The following is an 18278-nucleotide window of genomic DNA, read 5'->3' as shown; positions in this document are numbered from 1 at the left end:
CTCCTAAGGGTGGCGGAGAAACCCCACCATCCGCCTCCGGCACCTGCTGCTTGGGGCCCTGGGAGCATCTCGAGTGAGGCCTGGGAGACTCTGGTCTCAACCGTTGCCCTCCTGGGCGTAAGGGACACATGCCGGGAGGACGGAGGCAGGTCACCCACCGGCTCGCCCATGGGCATCACCCATGGGCATCACCCGCAGTCTCCCTGGCTGGAGCTCAGCACGCTCCACGCACAGCTGCCAGGAGGCCGGAGCCAGGCCGGGCCCCCCACACAGCCAGACCTTCCCATGACTCAGAACAGGCAGTGTGTGGGACCAGTGTGTCCACCCCTGCCCACTTGTGGCCAGGCCGAGACGGCTCCCACTGGCCTGCAACCCCAGCAGCTCCGGCTTCTCTGCCAGATCCCCGTCCAGGTGTCGGGTCCGCAGAGCCCTCCCTGAGCGTCCAGCCTGAGCGCTCTGGGGAAAGCTGTGTGGATGCAGCCCCGGGGAGGAGCTGGACACTAGGCCAGCACGAAGCTGTCACTGGACAGGACATCCAGCAAGTTTCCATTAACTCCGAGGCCCGAGGGCACCGAGTCTCACTGAAGTGTTTCAACTCCTGTGGTCAAAGTGCGAGAGGGTCGTGCCCAGCGAGAAGAACGCGTGTTTTATTTAAACTGTTACAGTGACGAGCACATGGATTTCCAGAGACGTCCGGCCTTGGGGGGGCCTGCAGCCTACTGAGAGCAGCTGGGCAGCAGGCACGGTGCTGGGGTGCACGCTTGCACTTGTCTGGCAGGCGCAGTTGGGTGGCCTCGCACCATCGGGCGAGGTCAGGTGTCCCATGTCCAAGCCCCGGGGAGGCACCCCAATGTCTTGGCCCGGCCGCCCTTGGTCTCGGAGCCGCCGGCCCTAGGGTCAGAGACTGGACCGCCGCTCCTGGCGGGGCAGGCAGTGCGTGATGGCCGCTCGCCACAGCACCGGTGCCAGCAGCAGGCTCAGCGTGGTCACGCTCAGCACCAGGAGGTACACCTGCAGGGGCAACGGGTGGGCTCCCCTCAGGCTGGGGCGCCTGCAGCGGGGACAGACTCGGGGGGGCAGAGCCACGAGGAGAGAAAGCAAGCACAGGAGGAGGAGGGGCCTGTGCGGGGCCCGAGGGTGGGGTTTGGGCAGCAGACGGTGCAGGGGTGAACACCAGGGCCTGGCAGCTGTGGGGGGTGGGGGGGGTCTCGCCCGCATCCACGGCACCGGCTGGCACCCGGGGCCGAGCAGCCTGCAGATGGGGCTTCTGCAGGTGGTTGCACGGATCTGCAAGCCCAGCCCGGGGCTCTGGGGCAGTGACCGCCCCAGGGAGACGCGGGCCTGGCCGGGCGGTGGCACGGCGGACTCCGTGAGGCCGGAGGACGGCAGCCGCTACTTGGCGCCCCGTGGGCTTCATAGCAGGTTCATCTCCGCGGGGAGCATCGCAGGACATGCGTGGCGGGGCCGCTGCCCCCCGGCCCCCACCAGCAGCCCAGCACAGGCAGGGACTCACCTCCCGGGAGATGATGCCGGCGCGGCGTGCGCGGCTCCCCAGCACGAAAGAGAACTCGCTGACCTGGGCCAGCCCGGCCGCCACGACCCACTTGATGTGCTGACTGGCCTTGGGCAGGAGGAGGGACAGGACCAGAGCTGCCAGGACAAACTGACGCGGGGTGTCAGTGGGGGCGCCAGCGTGGGGCCCCTGGTGGCCGCTACACCCACTGCTGCACCCCAAGACCAGGGGAGGCGCCTCTGCTCACTGAGGGCAGAGCCCACCTGCTCGCAGCCCCAGGGCTTGACACACATCCCGACTCAAAGGGAAAAGGCCCTCAGCCGCCCCAACCCCGCGGCTGGGGTGTGGGGGGCCCTGCCGGCCCCCCGCGCCCCAGGACCCACGCACATACCTTCACGCCCACCACACACAGCGTGAGCACCAGCAGCACCGTCAGCTCATAGACCACGAAGGTGGGGAACACGTGCAGACCTGGCAGGAGGACGGGGGCTCAGGACCCTGACGCCGGCCCCCGCAGGCGCACAGACCACCCCGGGCACTTGCTCGTCCACGGCCGGATGCCCCTCACGCCCCGACACCCCAGGCGGCTGCCTATGAGACTTTTCGGCCTGAAACACTGGCCAAGGGGCGGCCTGGAGGGCGACGTGGAGGGGCCCGGCCTGCCACCGCCCCCCACGGCCCAAGGGCCCCCTCCTTCCCGGTTTTTATTTGCCTCACGTGTAGAGCAAACAACAGCAGCGTCTCCTCCTGGCCGCTCCCCAGCCATGTGCCCCCCCAGCCGGCAGCTGGGCGCCTGACCCCAGCACTCGCCAGCCCGTGTCTACTTCACAAGACCCCGTGCCCAGGGTGCGGGGCCCCGGGCTTTGGAGCCGGCTGCCATCCTTACAAGTCCCCCATTGGCCTCCTGAACGTGCCCTCTGCAGCCAGCCCCAGTGATGGACACAGAGGCCTCGGGGCAGCTGGCATGCTGGCCCGGCCCCGTGCAGGCCGGCAGTCACCAGCCGCCGCAGCGGTGACAGGGGTGGCTCAGGGCAGCTGCATCCTCACGCCCACCCAGTCCCCGCGGAGAGACGGGCTCTCGCAAAGACTCCCAGAGCAACCAGGGCTGAATGGGGTCGAGAGGCAGGGCCTGGACCCCACCTGGACGCAGGAGCAGCAGTGTATGCACAGAGGCGCCTCCCCAGCTCCCCTGGATTGGGCCAGCACCAGAGGGAGGCGTTCAGTCTCCGCCTGGGGGACGAGTGGACCCAGCCTCACACCACCAGAGCCACCTCCCCTCACAGGCGCGACCCCCCTCAACTTCTGAGGTGTCAAATAAGTGTCCTTCCGACGGCCGTGTCCACGCTGAGCTGCAGGGCCGGACCAAGGGCAGCGCCCACGGCCCCCGCCACACTCCTCACTCAACAAGGGTCCTCGACGCTGACCCCGCCACCCACCCCGGACGCGCTAATAACCGGGCTCGGGGCCGCTCCGCAGCGCAGACACCGGTCGCGGCGGGCGGGGGCCGCGGGGAGGGACGGCACCTATGGACGCGAAGAAGAGGATTGCCAGGAAGTCGCGGATGGGCTCCACGCAGGACAGCACCTCCTCCGCCACCAGGTGGCCCTGCGAGGACAGCAGCGCGCCGGCCAGGAAGCAGCCCAGCTCCATGGACACGGCCAGCAGCTCCGTGGCCTGCGAAGGGAAGGGCCAGGGGTTGCATGCGCGTGTGCCCCACGTGCACACACCGTGGGCCCCGTCTCTGCCCCGGCAGGCGCCAGCTGCCTGCTCCCCACCTGCTCCCATGTGCGCCGGCGCCGCAGGCCTCACCGTCAGCATGAAGAAGACCAGCGCACACACGCCCAGGACCAGGGCCTCCCTGCCCGCCCGGCTCTCTGCGTGCAGCTTCCGGCAGTACGGGCCCAGCAGGTACGACTTCAGCCCCAGGCACAGCAGCAGCCCGGCGGCCAGCGACAGTAGCGTCTGCCCCACCAGGGCCAGAAGCCGCAGCGTTTCCATGACGACACTGGGGCGAGAGGGGCCGGTCACGTCCAGCCGCTGCCCCCGACTCCATAAAGCCTCTGCCCCTCAGCCAACAGACCACGCCTCGCGATCCACACGCACGTTCACTTCCAAGTGTCAAATCAAGCTCCAGCACCCCGGGACGGCCACTGGGACCCCAGGGAGAAACAAGTGGACCCCAAAGAGGAAAAGCCAGAGAGGTGTGGCCAGCACTGGGCCTGCGTGAAGCAGGGGCGCATCTGCCAGAGCCACCGGAGCCGTGGTAGGAGGTGCAGAAAGCGTCTGACAAAACCCCACATCTGCTGGAGATCGGGGGCGCCGACACCCACGACCTACACGGCAGGCACAGGGGTCCTGGCCAGCGCCGCCAGGAGAGGCAGGACACAGGGCTGCGGGGGAGGCAGCAGCCGGCTCCTGGCGCTCAGAGCAGTTCCTGGGCCACTGTTACGCTTCTCGGTCCCTTCTGACCAACGGCGTTGCTGGGGCACGAGGTGGCGCTCTCTGGGAACGCAGACAGCGGACACTAAAGGGGCCGCGCCAAGGCCCCCACAGGCCCTGGCCAGGCTCCCCCACCCAGGCCACAGCCTGCGTCGCCCAACTTGCTTCTCAGCAAACGAACTTATCCCGTTTGGTTTCTCTTCACGCGACTCCGAGACAGTGTAGCTCAGGGTTCGTGGGAGAACAGAGGAAATGCGGGGTGCAGCAGCCAGGACGACAGCTCGCACACACGCAGGCCCACGCACATGGGTACACACGCTGCACACGTGCCCGTGCCCCACGCGTTCTCTGACCTCAGGAGCTCGACGCCATCAGTGCCCAGGGGCCCGCCCCGCCGTCCCGGGGAGCCCGGCGTCCCGTCAGCGCGCCATACCTGGGGTGCGAGCCGGCGCCAGCCTGGGCGAGCGTGGGCACAGCGGCCATCAGCAGGCCCAGCTGCACGTCCTGCGTCACCAGCATGCCCAGGAGCACAGCGCTGTAGTCCAGATCACCTGCAGGAGCAACCGCCATCGCCCGTCCATGCAGAGCCCAGCCGGTGGGCCCAGGTCTCCCGCGGACCCTGATTCCCGGTAGCTGACCGGCCACTCTCCTGCCTGTTCCAGCGTCCGGGCGCTGCAAGCAGGGTCCTGTCTGCCAAATTCATGAGGCCCTATTCCTAAGTGAGTTTGGGGTTTGTGCCGCCTGGGTTTTAATCAGGAACACCGAGTCCGCGACTGCGGGGAGGCGAGTGTCTCCTCCGGCTGTGACCCCGGCCCCTGCACGCGGCTGATACCCGGTCCCGAGCAGGGCCCAGACTGCAGGCCACGGACACCGGCGAGCAGGCACCCAGGATCGCTCAGTGTCCAGCCTCAGGCACAGGCCCTGGCCAAGTGGGGTGCGAGCATGGGGTGGGCTGGGCTCTAGGCGCCCCCTGCGGGGTGGCACGGCCCCTCTCAGGCAGGTGGTGGGGGTCCAGGGCAGGGGAGCCAGATTGGCCAGCACGGCCCGCAATTCATCCCGGGGAGGGGGGCACGGGGGCCTGGACGTGGCTGTGCCGTGGGAGGAGTGCGCCCCATGCTCGGGCCTGCTCCTCGCAGATGAGCGCTCCGGCTTTTGCCACCCCAGAACATGCTAGAGGCGCTTTTTTTGCCAAAGTGGAGGTGGGAGGCCCTAGACTTGGGGCGATTCAGCTTCCACGGGCACCTGCTCAGGGCCCAGGACTGTGGCCGCAGCTACAAGCCTCAGGGAGCCCCACGGCCCCACCGGCAAGTGCGCCCAGACCCACCTTCCTTGTCGGCCCGGCCACTGCCCACCAGGAACCTGGACACCAAGGGCGTGCTGGACAGGGACAGGCAGGCGGAGAGAAAGACGCTCTGAGAGGATCCGAGCTGCAGCAGGCGCCCCCAGAGCAGGCCACAGGCCGTCATGAGCAGTGTCATGTAGCAGGGGCCCTGCAGGGCGACGCGCCACACCTGGGAACACGGCAGGCCTGAGCCAGCGGCCAGACCCAGGCCCTCCAGTAAGATACCCACGTAGACCGCTCCTCCCAGTCCTGGCCGCCCCTCACTTGCTGAGTTTGGAAGAGCTGAGGTCGCCAGGGCCGTCGGCGCAGCACAGGGGACCCACCTGCTCAGTGACCGTGCCGGCCAGTGGCCACATTGGACAGACACGGAGTCAGCACACAGCTGCGAGGGGGGTCCCAGAGAGCTCACCCCCAACCCCAGCTCTAGACAACAGTGGCCATGCACGGTGCTGAGGGGCTCCCGGGCCCAAGGGGTGACGGCAGAGGCACAGCGGGACAGGAGGCGTGGGGGCTCCAACAGCCCTGGGCGAACGCAGGGACGGGGCCCCGAGCCACCCGCCTCTCCTGTACCTGCATCACAGCGCCCGCCAGGAGCTCCGCCAGGGTCCTTCCACCCCCAGAAGGCCTCGGGTGGGCGCCCACACCCAGCACCACCCCGGCCCCCATGGGATGGCTGGCTCAGCGGAGGCGTGCAGGGGTGGAGGGGGGGCAGCAGCAGGCCGGGCTAGGCCTTCACCTTTCTCAGCTTTTCAGGGGAAAACTCCAGGCCGACGAGAAAGAGAGTGAAGAACACGCCAAACTCCCCCAGGGTCTCCACTTGCACGATGGACTGAAAGACGAGCATCACCACGTGGCAGCCCAGGGCCAGCTCAGGGCCACCGCGCCCTCCCGGCAAGAGCGACAGAGCAGGGACGGGCTCTGAACTCCCTGCAGCCGAGACGCTCGGGCCTGGACTAGCCGGAGGGCGCCCACGCACCTCCCCAGAGTGCAGACGGCCTGGGCCCTAGCTCCACCTCCCTCGCCCCTCCTGCGTTGGGCTGGGCGCAGAGCCCTCCTGCGTTGGGCGCACCTGAGTGTGGCTCCCACAAGCAGACCCTGTCCAGCCGACCAGCCCTCTGCCCCCCACACGGGCTCTATCCAGGCGGTGGCCATCGGGTCACTGTCCTGGCTCAGAGGCTGGTCCTGCCCCCACACTCCCTGAGCCTGTCGGCGCATCGGCCAAGATACCATGGCCCGCGAGGTATCTTGACCACGGCCTCACTGACCACGGCCCCGGAGGCTTCTCCTCTGGCCAAGCTCGTCCTCACCTTGATGCTGTTCAGCCCCGAGGGCCCGAGGAGCACGCCACAGACGATGTAGCCGAACATGGCGGGCAGCCCCATGGCCGCGCACAGCCAGCCGCAGGGCAGCGAGAGCATGCCGATGGTGACGATGTCCTGCCGGGGACAGGACGGGCATCAGACGGCTGCTGGCAGGCAGGGTGGGCAGACTGCGCACAGCAGGGCTGGGCAGGCACAGTGTCCAGGCGCCGTCCTCCTGCCGCGCATGGGGTGCTTTCTGTGTGCGCGAGGGTCTCCGACGGCCTCACAGCCGCAGTGACAGCCCGGAGGCAGCGCGAGGACACTCAGTGTTTTCTGGCCCAGGGCCCTGGGAGAGCCCCCAAGTCAACAGACCAGCAGCGAGAGCCAACTCAGGAGGGCACTGCCAGAAGCCAAGTCCACCAGGACAGGACACCCGTGTCTTGAAGCTCCTCCCAACACGCACTGGGGCGCAGGAAAGGAGGCTGGGCAGCAGGCCTGCCTGCCCTCGGGCCCCCACCCCACCCCTGCAGGGCACCAGCGCTGGCAAGTCCACCCTGGCCGGTCGGTCAGGGGGATGTGAACTCGCCCTCAGCAGGGAAGGCAACGCTGAAGCCAACCGTGCCTGTGAGAAGGACGAAGCTCCGTGGCTACAGGTAAGCCCGTCATGGCGGGCGCCCCGTGTGGATAGTTCTCCAGACCCATGGAGTGCTTTTCATTTTAAATATTGAAATTCTTCACTCCTTCGGGAGCAGGAGAAGGGGTTCTGAGCACACGAGGCGGGAGCCCCGGTCATGTGTCTGGAGGGAGGCCAGGCCCGGAGCCGTGGGCAGGCGGGGGCCCACCTTGATGAGGTGGTGGTCCGCGCGGGGGGTGGTAGCGTCGCGGGGCCGGGCCAGGATGTACTGGTTGCTCTGGGAGTCGATGAGCATGCTGAGGCCCAGGCCGCCCTCCGCCTCCCGTCGTGTGAGATTCTGCCTGGAATCGGCCTCTTCCTCCTCCAGCCTCAGAACCGCCTCGAAATTCACCCCTTTGACCTGCGGGAAGAACCAAACTGTGTCTTCGACACCAACCAAGCTCTTGGAGAGCACTCGGGGCCCAGGAAGGTGGCCTTGGTGTCCTGCCCAGAGAGACGGGACCGACAAAGGCCAATCAGACACGCCAGAGATTTTCTTCCATTAAAGGAGTGACTAAAAGGCCTCCCTGGTGGTGCAAGGGTTAAGGTGCAACCTATGAAGCAGTCCGCAGCCACTGCAGCTCGAGTTTAATCCCCGGCCAGGGAGCAACCCACATCACGCGGCAGACCTCTCCTGCCTCGCCCGCTGCTCCCCTCAGCAGTGTACTTGGGTCAGTCTGCCTGTTCTGCTCCCCACTCTGTCTCTGGGGAGTCCTCTCACCCTCCCACGCATCTGATAGCATAAATAAATAAACCTAAAAAAATAAGAAGTAACTACAGACAAAACCATTTAGGGTTCCTGTTACTCCCAAACACGTGCTCTACTGCTGGGGAGTAGCTGGCGCAGGGCGAGGCCTGCTGCTGGTCCAGGCGTTGCCCCCACCATGGTGAGCCCCTCCCACCGTGAGCCCCACGGGCCCCTCACCGACTTGTTGTCATCAAATGCGTGCTCCTGGATCTCCTCCTCTAGGCGGTCGGCGGCCCGGCGCACGTCCTCCAGGACCTCGTCCAGCACGGACAGGCTCCGGTTCTGGTGCTGCGCGTGCTTGAGGGCTGCAGCCTGATGCTTTTCGGCGGCCAGCAGCTCCACGTACTCTGATTCCTCCTGCGTCGGGAGATGTGAAGCATGAAGGCAACCAGCGCAGCCTCCCCAGGGCGCCCGCCGCCAGGGCCACTCGGCCCAAGTGTCCTGGCTGCTGCACGTCGCCGGCCGTTTTGCAAAGCATCCAGGAAAAGCTTCTGCCTGCAGCAGCACCCATGCGTGGCTGCCCCGCGGAGCCCACTCACTGAACAGGGCCAGCGCCTGCCACGGGCCCTGGCTACAGCGGGCCTCACACTCACTCAGCTCGACAAGTAGGCGGAGTCACGCTGCCTCCAGGGGACACAGGGACTCTGACCGGTTAGACCTGGGTGGGGTGGCCACTAACGGAGTTTAACGCACGTACCAGTGCGCCCGACCTCGCCTCGGCTGCTAGACGCCTACTCGCGCCCGAAGGGATGGGCAGAGGGCCTCCCCCCTCACCCTTTGGCCAAGCAGGCTTCCTGGTTCTTCACGGCAAGCCACTCTGTCAGGGCCTGGGTACCCACTGATGCCCAAGGAGCACCAGTGTCCCAACTGTGGGAGCCCCCGCCTCGGGGCCAGCCCCAAGCAGGCAGCACACGGGAGCCACCGCCCCACTTTGGCCCCCGGCACGCCTGCCCGCCTGTCCTTTCTGTGGCCGGAGGCCGAGCCACCTGTGGCCTCAAAGTGCCGGCACGTGGGAGGTGGCAGCGGCAGCAACATCCCCCCGACTGGCATGTGGAAGAAAGTGACCCGTGCCAAGATCCTCAGTTGGAACGTGCAGTGACATAGTTTACTGTGGCCGAGTGAGCGCTGGAGAAGCCTCGAACCTCACGCTGACGGGAATCGTGCCAGAAACTCAGAGTTGTTGGGAGAACTGGAGCAACGACCTGACTCACAGGGACCCACCAGCGAGCCACGGGTAGACGCCAAGATCCTGGGCCCACCCCGCCCCCACCTCCGGGCCGCATCCCCCCACTCCGGCCCCCTGTCTGCGGGGAGCCGTGAGGACGGACCTTGATGGCCGCCTCCCGCAGGGCCTCCAGGCGCTGCCGGCTGCTCTCCTTCATGTTCCCCAGGTCCCTGGAGTCGCCCTGCAGGGCCCGCTGCAGCCCGAGAAGGGCCTGGAATACGGAGTTTTCGCTCTCATCCAGCTCCTTCTGGAAGATCTCCAGCGTGTGCACCTGGAACAGCTTCTCCTCAGCGGACAGGCGGGTGCGCTGCCCCACGGCGGCAACGGCCTCCCTCAGCCTGCTGACTGCCACTGACTTCTGGCGCAACAGCCCTGACAGCTTCCTGCAGTGGCCCAGGGTCCACTGGCGCCGCGAGGCAGGGGCCGCTGCCTGGCCACGGTCCAGCTCGATGGCCTGCTGGGCAGCCTTGGCGTGCTCCGCAGCGCCAGCCAGTGAGTGCAGCACGGGCAGCAGCGCCCACAGCAGCGTGCTCTCCAGGGCCCTCATGGCCGTCGCGGGCGCCTGCAGTGCAGAGCGCACATCACGGGCTCAGCTGGAAGGGAAGAGAGAGTTGCTGTCAGGGGTGTGTCGCGACTCCTGGGGCCAGTGCCGAAGCAGCAGTGAGCAGGAGGCAGCGGTGAGCGTGAGCCCCAGACGGGCCCACAGCTGCTCGCCAAGGCCCAGCAGCACCCGTGCACCTAGGCGAGCCTGTTTCGGGCCGTGCCCCCCAGGCCAGGGCCGCGGGCCTCTCCCGCACTGCCCCAGGCTGCTGTCCGCTCTCCCAACACCACCGAATCGCGAGTCGAACTACGAGCCACACACGCAAGGCCAGGACGGATGTCTGGAGCAGAGCACAGAGGCCCCCAAACAAAGGACCCAGGGGTGCAGCCTCCACCCTCCCCTTTGGCGTCTGCCAGCAGGGAGGAACCCGGATGGGGGCGGGCGGGGCTGCCCTGCAGTGTTAGGGGCAGGTGGAGGCCAGCACAGGTCACCCGGAGTGACCCGCAGCAGGGCCCGAGCCTGTGAGCCGGGCGGACCGTGGGCCTGGCCGCCGCGAGGCCAGGGAGTCCCGGGAGGGGCGCGGCGCAGAAGCCCCCTCGGCTCTCCTGTCCGGGGAAGCGCGGGCCTGGCCCCGGGGCCGCCCGAGGGTCGCGGACAGGGCGCGGCTGCTGCGCTCACCCGCCTCGGCCTCGCTGGAGCCCGTGGCGGGCCGCGGACCCCGGGCCTGGCAGGGGCGCTGCCCTGGGGGCGAGCGGCGCGGGCGAGCCGGAGCGGAGCGGCCGGGGCCGTCTGTTCTCCTGGGAAAGGGAGACTGATGGGAACCGCAGGAACCGGCTTAGAATCGAGCTCCCCCCGGCCCCGCGGCTCGGCCGGCGCGGGCTGCGGCCCCGGGGCTGCGCGGGGCCCGGGAGGGCCCGGGAGGGGCCGGGAGGGGCCGGGAAGCGAGCGGGCGCCCGGCCCGACCCTCGCCCGCCCCGGCCCGGCCCGCCCCGCCCCGGCCCGGCCCGGCCCGGCCCCGGGAGACGCTCCCCGCGGGGGTCGGGACACGCGGCCCAGCCCCAGGGACGGCGGCCGCGCTGCCCGGCGGGCCCGGGCGCCCCGCGCAGGCCGGGGCGGGCGCGGTTCCGAGGCGCGCGGGCCGCGCGGGGCCGCCGGGGGCCCGGGAGCCGCAGCCGGAGCGGAGCCCGCCCCGCGCCCGGCCACGTCGCCCCGCGCCGCCGCCCCGGCCCGCCTACCCGCGGCGCCGCTCCCGGCCTCCACGCGGCGCGTCCTGGCGGGCGGGCGGCGTCCGCGCCTCCCCGCCCCGCGGCGCAGGCCCCGGGGGGGCGGCCGGGGCACCGGGGGCCGCCGCGCTCGCGGGCACGCCGTGTCGGGGGCGCGGCCCCTTTAAGAGGGCGGGGCTGCGTCCCGGCGGCCCCCAGGCGGCGCGGGGCACGTCGGGAGTTGGAGGCGGCGCGGGGCATGCTGGGAGCTGGAGTCCGGGCCCCGGAGCGGGGCAGGGCGGCGCGCGGCGGGGCCGGGGGCGGGGCCGGCGCTGGGGCTCGCGGACGGGTCCTGCCGCCAGCGGCTCCGAGTCCGCGGGGAGCGCCCCGCCGGCCCCTGGCCTGGTCTGGCGGCGCGGCGTCCGCGCGGGGCCGGGGCGGCGGAGGACGGGCGCTGACGCGGGCTCCATCCCGCGGGTCCTCGCGGCCAGCCGCGGGGAGGGACGTGCCGAAACCTCCGTCCGCCGCCGTGTTGCGCGCGGTGTCCGTGGTCACCGGGGTGTCTGTGGTCACCGGGGTGTCCGTGGTCTCCGGGGTCTCCGTGGTCACCGGGGTGTCCGTGGTCTCCGGGTGTCCGTGGTCTCCGGGGTCTCCGTGGTCACCGGGGTCTCCGTGGTCACCGGGGTGTCCGTGGTCTCCGGGGTGTCCGTGGTCACCGGGGTGTCTGTGGTCACCGGGGTGTCCGTGGTCTCCGGGGTCTCCGTGGTCACCGGGGTGTCCGTGGTCTCCGGGGTGTCCGTGTTCTCCGGGTGTCCGTGGTCTCCGGGGTCTCCGTGGTCACCGGGGTGTCTGTGGTCTCCGGGGTGTCCGTGGTCTCCGGGGTCTCCGTGGTCTCCGGGGTCTCCGTGGTCACCGGGGTGTCCATGGTCTCCGGGGTGTCCGTGGTCACCGGGGTGTCCGTGGTCTCCGGGGTGTCCGTGGTCACCGGGGTGTCCGTGGTCTCCGGGGTGTCCGTGGTCTCCGGGGTCTCCGTGGTCACCGGGGTGTCCGTGGTCTCCGGGGTCTACGTGGTCACCGGGGTGTCCGTGGTCTCCGGGGTCTCCATGGTCACCGGGGTGTCCGTGGTCTCCGGGTGTCCGTGGTCTCCGGGTGTCCGTGGTCACCGGGGGCCGCCGCCCCTTTGCCGAGGCCGGGGCCGGCCCCTGCGTGGAGTGCGGACCCGGATGGGGTGAGTGACCCACAGCGGGGCGCGCCCGGCAAGCGCCCAGCTCTGCCTCCGCCTTGCGGTGCTGGGGCGTTGCGCCCTGGCCAGGCCGGGCGCGCGTGGGTGCGCTGAAGAGGCCCTGCTCCCCCGCCCGTGATCAGCCGGGAAGTGACCACTGCCGAGTGTCAGGAGGCTGAACCAGGAGCCCCCGGAAAATAGCCTGGCCCCATGTTCTTATGTCCACACAGAAGGGACGCGCCCGACACCCCAAAGCTCTCTATGGACACAAGCAAGAACAGGCGTGGAGAGACAGCAGGCTCAGGGGACACCGTGGCCAACGCTGCATCTCTGGTGTGGACGAACCCCGCGGGGCCAGGCGGGCCAAGGGCTGTCCTGCCACGTGTCAGGCGGGCACTGAGGAACCCTAACTCTGCACTGCTCCCCGGAGGCTCCGCCCCTTCCTTCCCATGGGGACTGGGGTGCTGCCCCGGGGACGCTGGCCCTGGACACACAGGGATCCGCCCTCTGTTCAGCAGTAGAGCGGCTCCACTGCGAAGCTCCCCAAGACCCCCGAGATCTGGGTGGGGGTCAGACCTGACGGGCACCACATGAGGCCAAGGCCCGTGGCCGGAACCTCCCACAAGTGTCCGTTCCAGCAGTCGGCTTTCACCAAACCAGCGCCCGCAGGCACTGGGATCTGAGATGGAGGCTCCCTTAGGTGCTTCCTCATCTGGTTCGGAAACACATGAGACCTCAGTGAGCAGAGAGGGGCCCCCGAGCCTGGCCCTGGCACCCGCACCCACCACCAGCCAGGTTCCTCCGGGCAGCACCTCCGGGCCCTGGGCCGTCCAGTCCACAGAGCCACCTCCGTGCCAGGGTCACACACCGGCTGGAGATCGCCCTAGGAGCCCTGGCCCTCTGCGCGAGAAGCTGGGGCCCAGCACCTGTGTGGCCCCTCTGCCTCAGAGGATGCTCGACTCCGCCCGTGGCACCTCCCCACCAGCTCCCGGGGTAAGGCTGCGGCCTTATCTGTTGTGCGGGCAGTGACGTGGCACAGCAGCCAGGCAGCGCCGTCACAGCAAGTGTGTCTGTGAGCGGGACTAGGGAGTGATGATTCACACGTCCGGCTAAGGCAAAGGAAGCCTTTTTAAAAGACATTGACCCAGGGTCATAGTTAGGTCACACACACCTTGGGGACATTCCCACAAGGATCAGGCCTCCCGTTACTTGGAGCTGAGGCCGGAGCTTGCCGGTGTCGGCGCGCGAGAAGGGGCCGGAGCTGGCACCGAGGACAGATAATCTGCCCTTCCCGCGTGTTTGCCGCCTGGGCTCTAGCGTTACCCGCAATGGTTAAGCTTGCAGATCGCTGGCTTCCCTCCCTCTGCTTCCCCAGCGTGCCCGCAAGGCGGGCCGTGCTGTGCCTGGCCCCAGCGGGTGCCCCGCTCACCTGACTGGGCCAAGTGCAGTCCCCGGAGTCACCCATGTGACCGGGCAGTTACACAAGCGTCTGCAAGTGCGACACAAGCACAAGTGTGTGTGAACACGTGTCCGTGCGACCGGCAGGCATGAGGGCGCTGGGGCTGGCGCCGGGAGCTGGGTGTCTGCGGGAGAGCGAGGGGGCGGGAGCCCGGGGAGTGAGAGGCGGCGGAGTCACAGGGACCGGCAGCTTCGGTATTTCTGGAACATTGAACAGGAAGGTATTTTTAGAAGACTGTCCCATCCCCCGCAGGAATGCCCGGTACGTGGGGACAAGTGCTCGCGTGCCTGCCGCGGGTCCTGCGGGTCCAGCTGCCTTGGAGCGGGGGGCTAGGCAGAGGCACCGTCTTCTGTTTGACCGGAACAGGCATTTGTGTGTCCTCATCGGAAACGTCCTGTTCATCTTGTTTTTAAATAAGTCTCTTCCCTGAGAGGCCTGGGCACCAGCGCCCCGCTTAGCTGGCCACCGTCCATGGTTGGGGTCCTGCCCCCCAAGTGCTGAGCCGCCCGGTGCCCAGGGTCCCAAACATCACAGAAGATCCATCCAAGAGCACTGGACGCTTCTGCTGGACTCGAGATGTGGCTGCAGGGGAGTCTGGCCTGGGTGGGGGCGAGGCCATGCGGGGCAGTGCCATGCGGGCCAACCTCTGGGACACAGCCCGGCCAATGGGCCTGCGACCAGGTGGTCCTGCCTCAGCCGTAACGACACTTGTGCCCACTCTGGTGGGCACATCTGTCACAGAGAAGCAGTCTTCAGTGTCTGCAGACCAAGAAGCCGGTGCTCACAGAGTGCCCAGGGCCAGGGCACAGGCCCTTTCCTGGCAGAAAATGGGCTCAGGAGGGGATGGGTGCCGCATCGCTGGAGCAGAGTTGGGCTGGGCCCACGCACAGGACCGTGTATGCTGTGGGGACCATTGAAGGAGGGGGGCTTGGTGGCCGCCTGGCCGTGCCCCCCTCCCGCGGGGCAGGTGCCCCCACACCTGGCTCAGCGCCTGTGTTTGCAGGGACGGTGCTCTGAGGGGTCCCCGAGGCTCCGTGTCCGAGGCAGACACGCTCTGCTCAGAGCAGGGTCTGCAGGTGACGGGCCTGCCACGCGCTCACATGCGGGCTTACGTGGAAACAGGAATCAAACGCGCCTGACTAGACAAGCCTCCTCCAAACCAAAGCCGGGAGAGGACCGTTCCCGGCGAGCGGCCCTGCCCGTCCACCCATGCTGCTCGGCCTCACCCGCACCGCCTGCACCCAGCCCCGGCCCTGCCCCGCCACAGCCTCCAGTGTCTGTGCCGTCTCCTCGCGCTGACGAGCACGCGGGCCGGGCAGCACGTGGGGCACCTGGACTTGCACCTCGCCGGCCGCACCGTCCCACCGTGGGGTCCCCGCGGTGCCCTCTGTCTCGGAGGAAACTGCGGCCCTGCAGCAGGTGCAAGGACCCTGGAGCCGGGCGGCCCGGCCACGCGGCGATGCTGTGTCCCTGGGGCTGCGGTTTTGTGTCACCGCTGGTTCCCCACGCCGCGAGGTGCCCCCTCACCGCAGGGCGGGGCCCTGGGTGGCCTCTCGGGGCGCGGCTCGGGCCTCAGCTCGCATCTGGCCTGGCGGTTCTCGGGGTGGTTCCCCTGGAGCCTCCGCTGCGGCCCCGCCAGCCTCTCCCTGGGGCCGGCGGACTTGGCCTCCACACTTGTGCTGCGTTTTCCATCACGAACTCTTCAGTCACCAAACGCACGCTCCCCGAACCCACCGCGGGGTGTGGGCGCACCCCAACCTCACCAGGCTGGAAGGGCGCGCATCGGGGCCGCGTGGCCCGGGCTTGACATTCTGGGAGAGGCGGGCCGGGCGGGGCGCGCGGGCGGAGGGCGGCGCGGGGGGCGGGGGGGGGGGGCGTCGCTCGCGGGCCCCGCGCTGAATCCCGGCTGCGCGGCGCCCGCCTTGGCAGGGCGCTTATCGGGGCCCCGGCGGGCGCCTGCACAGGCTCCCCACGGCCCCTCGCGCCCAGCCGAGCGCGCCGGACCCCCCCGCCGGCCGGGGGCGGGCCGCGAGGAGCGCGCGGCTCCCATTGGTGCGCCCGCGGCCGGGGCGGGCCTGTCCCTCCGGGGCTCGGGCCGCGCGGCCGGCCAGAGGTCAGCCGGGCCAGGTGCGGCGGCGGATGGAGCGCTTTCAGGCGGCGATGCTGCTGGGGGCGGCGGGGGACGCCCTGGGCCGCGGGCACGCGCGCGCGGGCGACGCCGGGCCGCGGGAGGAGCTGCGGGGCGCCGGGGGGCTGGAGCGCCTGGCGCTGTCGCCCCAGAAGTGGCCGGTGAGCAGCAACACCGCCCTGCACATGGCCACGGCCGGCGCGCTCACCGCAGGTAGGGCGGGCTCCCTGCCCGCGGCGCCCTGGAGGGGGGGACGTCCGCCCCGTCGGGCGCGGGCCCAGCGGCCGCCAGGGGCTCCCCGGCCTTCCCACGCCGCGCCCCGCGGGGATGCTGTGAAGTCGTTGGGCGCGGCGCGAGGGGCTCCCGCGGCGGAGCCAGGGCCCCGGGCGCGCTGCGGGCGGCTGCGCACGTGCGCCCGGCCCGCGGCTCCGCGGCCGCCTTTAGCCCTGCGGTCAGCGGGCAGGAATGTCCGCCGCGGCCCCGGCGGCGCGCGCCAGAGAGACGGTGTCCCCGGGCGGGCGGGCGGGCGGGGCGGAGAGACAGTGTCCCCGGCGGGGCGGGGCGGGCCGGGGCGGGGCCGGAGAGCCAGGGTGTCCCATCGCGCGGGGCGCCGGCGGGCGGGGCGGGCCGGAGAGAGTGGGTGTCCCCTGCACTGGCCCGCCTGGCCCGCCTGCGGACCGGCCCTCGTGGGCGCCCACCCCTCGGTCCGCAGGCTGCAGCTCCAGACCCGCCAGGCGGCCGGGCCCAGCCTCCTCCCCAGGCCAGCGTCTGGCCCCCGGCACACGCCTGCGGGCGCGCCCTCCCCTCCCTTCAGGCTGAGGGGCTCCCGGGAGCGGCCGCCCCCAGTGTCCCGGCCGGGCGGCCTTCCTGACGCCGGGCTCCGGGCACCGGCTTGGGGCAGACACTCCTGTCCCTCGAGGACGCCGGCCCGGACCCACGGTGCCCACACAGGGCAGGCAGGGGCGCGGTCTCCGGAGGCGGGGCCTGGTGTGGGTGCAGCCCCCGGGCGCAGCACCTCCAGGAGCCCAGGAAGGCCCGCCTGGCCCCGGCGCCTCCAAGAGCAAGCGTTTCCCCCCCACGATAAATCGCGGCTGAGATTCCATCTGCCTCACTCAGCCCCACCTTTCCCTTTAAAAGACAGGGTGCCCCCCCCAGCCTGGGGTTGAGTCTCATCACTGCCACCTGGTGCGAATCCCGGCCACGGTGTGACCCCCAGGGCACAGCAGCCCCCTCCTGTGCCCCTGCTGCCCCCTCAGCAGTGGATTTCAATGGACCTTCCTGTTCTGTCTCTGGGGAGTCCTCACCCCCCCCCCACAGGCCTGCACCCCAGTTCTTGTATGCATAAATAAATAAAATATTAATAAGTATAATTATTACGTTTATTATAAATATAATAAAAGTAAATGACAAGACACAACCCATGAGATGTGACAGCTGACCGCCACCCCCACAGGCCCAACCTGACCACACCCCCTCAGGCCGGCAGTCGCCACACTCAGGGCCTCTTGACCCAACCAAGAGTCACCGCGAGGCCGGGGCAGACGGCACATGGGCAGTGTCCGCATCCAGCGGGCAGCAGCGGCCAGTGTGCTGCAGCCGTCCTGCCTGAGTGTGCCCAGGCTTCCCGCGCGCCCGCTGGGCCGGCCACAGGGACCAGGGACGCCGCAAGCATGTCCTGTCCCCTCCAGCCTCAGGAGGGCCGGCGGCAAGGCCCATCATCCTGTAGACCGGCCAGGGCGGGGCCTGGGCAGAGAGACCAGCTCTGTTGCCCCTGTCCTTGACTGCCCAGGCCCATGTCTGGGACTCTGAACACACAGGCGGCCGGCTGGGCCAGCTGGTGCGGGCAAGTGCCACCTCTGCACCACTGGAGCCTTGCCTGCGGGGACGGAGCAGGCGCAAGGTGGGGCCTGGGGCAGTGGGAGGAACACCCTCCTCCTCCATGCAGAGCCAGTGCAGCTGCACCCCTCCTGGCCCCGAGGTAGCAGGACCCCAGCCATGGGAGGCACATGGCCAAGCCCCTTCCTGGGCAGGGTAGCCGGAGCTCTGGCCAGCCCTCTGGTGGACCTGGACCCCAGGGCCTGCTGAGCGCAGGCCAGGGCCATACCCTGCTGCCCCCCATGAAGGGCGGAGTGCCCAGGGGACCAGCGCGTGGGCCCCCCAGATGGCCGGCCAGCAGCAGCCCCAGGCGTCCCAGCCTTCTCCAGGGGCTCCCACCACAGCGGGCTCCATCCTCGGCCTTCAGGGCCCAGACTCTCCCCTCGCCAGTGTCCCTGGACAGCACCTGTGTGCGCGGGGGTGGGGCGGGTTCTGCTCAGGGGTCCTTGCTCAGAGGACGTGGGGTCGCCTGATTCCTGAGTGTGAGGAGGGCGACAAGCATGGCACAGGCAGGCTCCGTCACCCGCCTGCCCTCCCGCCCCCAGACTACCGGAGCCTGGACGACCTGTACTGGGAGATGGTGCGGCGCTACGTGGATATCCTGGAGAAG

At 69.7% G+C, this 18278-nt stretch overlaps 1 protein-coding gene across 1 annotated transcript; it reads right to left on the bottom strand.

Moving 5' to 3' along the window:
* Positions 1 to 481: 481 nt before the first annotated feature.
* TMCO3 (transmembrane and coiled-coil domains 3) lies at positions 482 to 9788 on the bottom strand (the record flags this gene model as incomplete). Its single annotated transcript, XM_084234928.1, has 12 exons — positions 482 to 1011; positions 1514 to 1663; positions 1905 to 1984; positions 3037 to 3187; positions 3323 to 3518; positions 4386 to 4503; positions 5277 to 5463; positions 6031 to 6123; positions 6602 to 6730; positions 7438 to 7629; positions 8194 to 8373; positions 9345 to 9788. 12 exons carry the CDS (start codon positions 9786 to 9788, stop codon positions 898 to 900), a joined length of 2034 nt encoding a protein of 677 aa, XP_084091054.1. The 3' UTR covers positions 482 to 897.
* Between the last annotated feature and the right edge of the window lie 8490 nt (positions 9789 to 18278).

The sequence above is a fragment of the Talpa europaea genome (genome assembly GCF_964194135.1).
Source record: "Talpa europaea genome assembly, chromosome: 6".
In the NCBI taxonomy this organism is placed as follows: domain Eukaryota; kingdom Metazoa; phylum Chordata; class Mammalia; order Eulipotyphla; family Talpidae; genus Talpa; species Talpa europaea.
The sequence above is the reverse complement of the archived record's forward strand: the minus strand, read 5'-3'. Positions and strand labels throughout refer to the sequence as shown.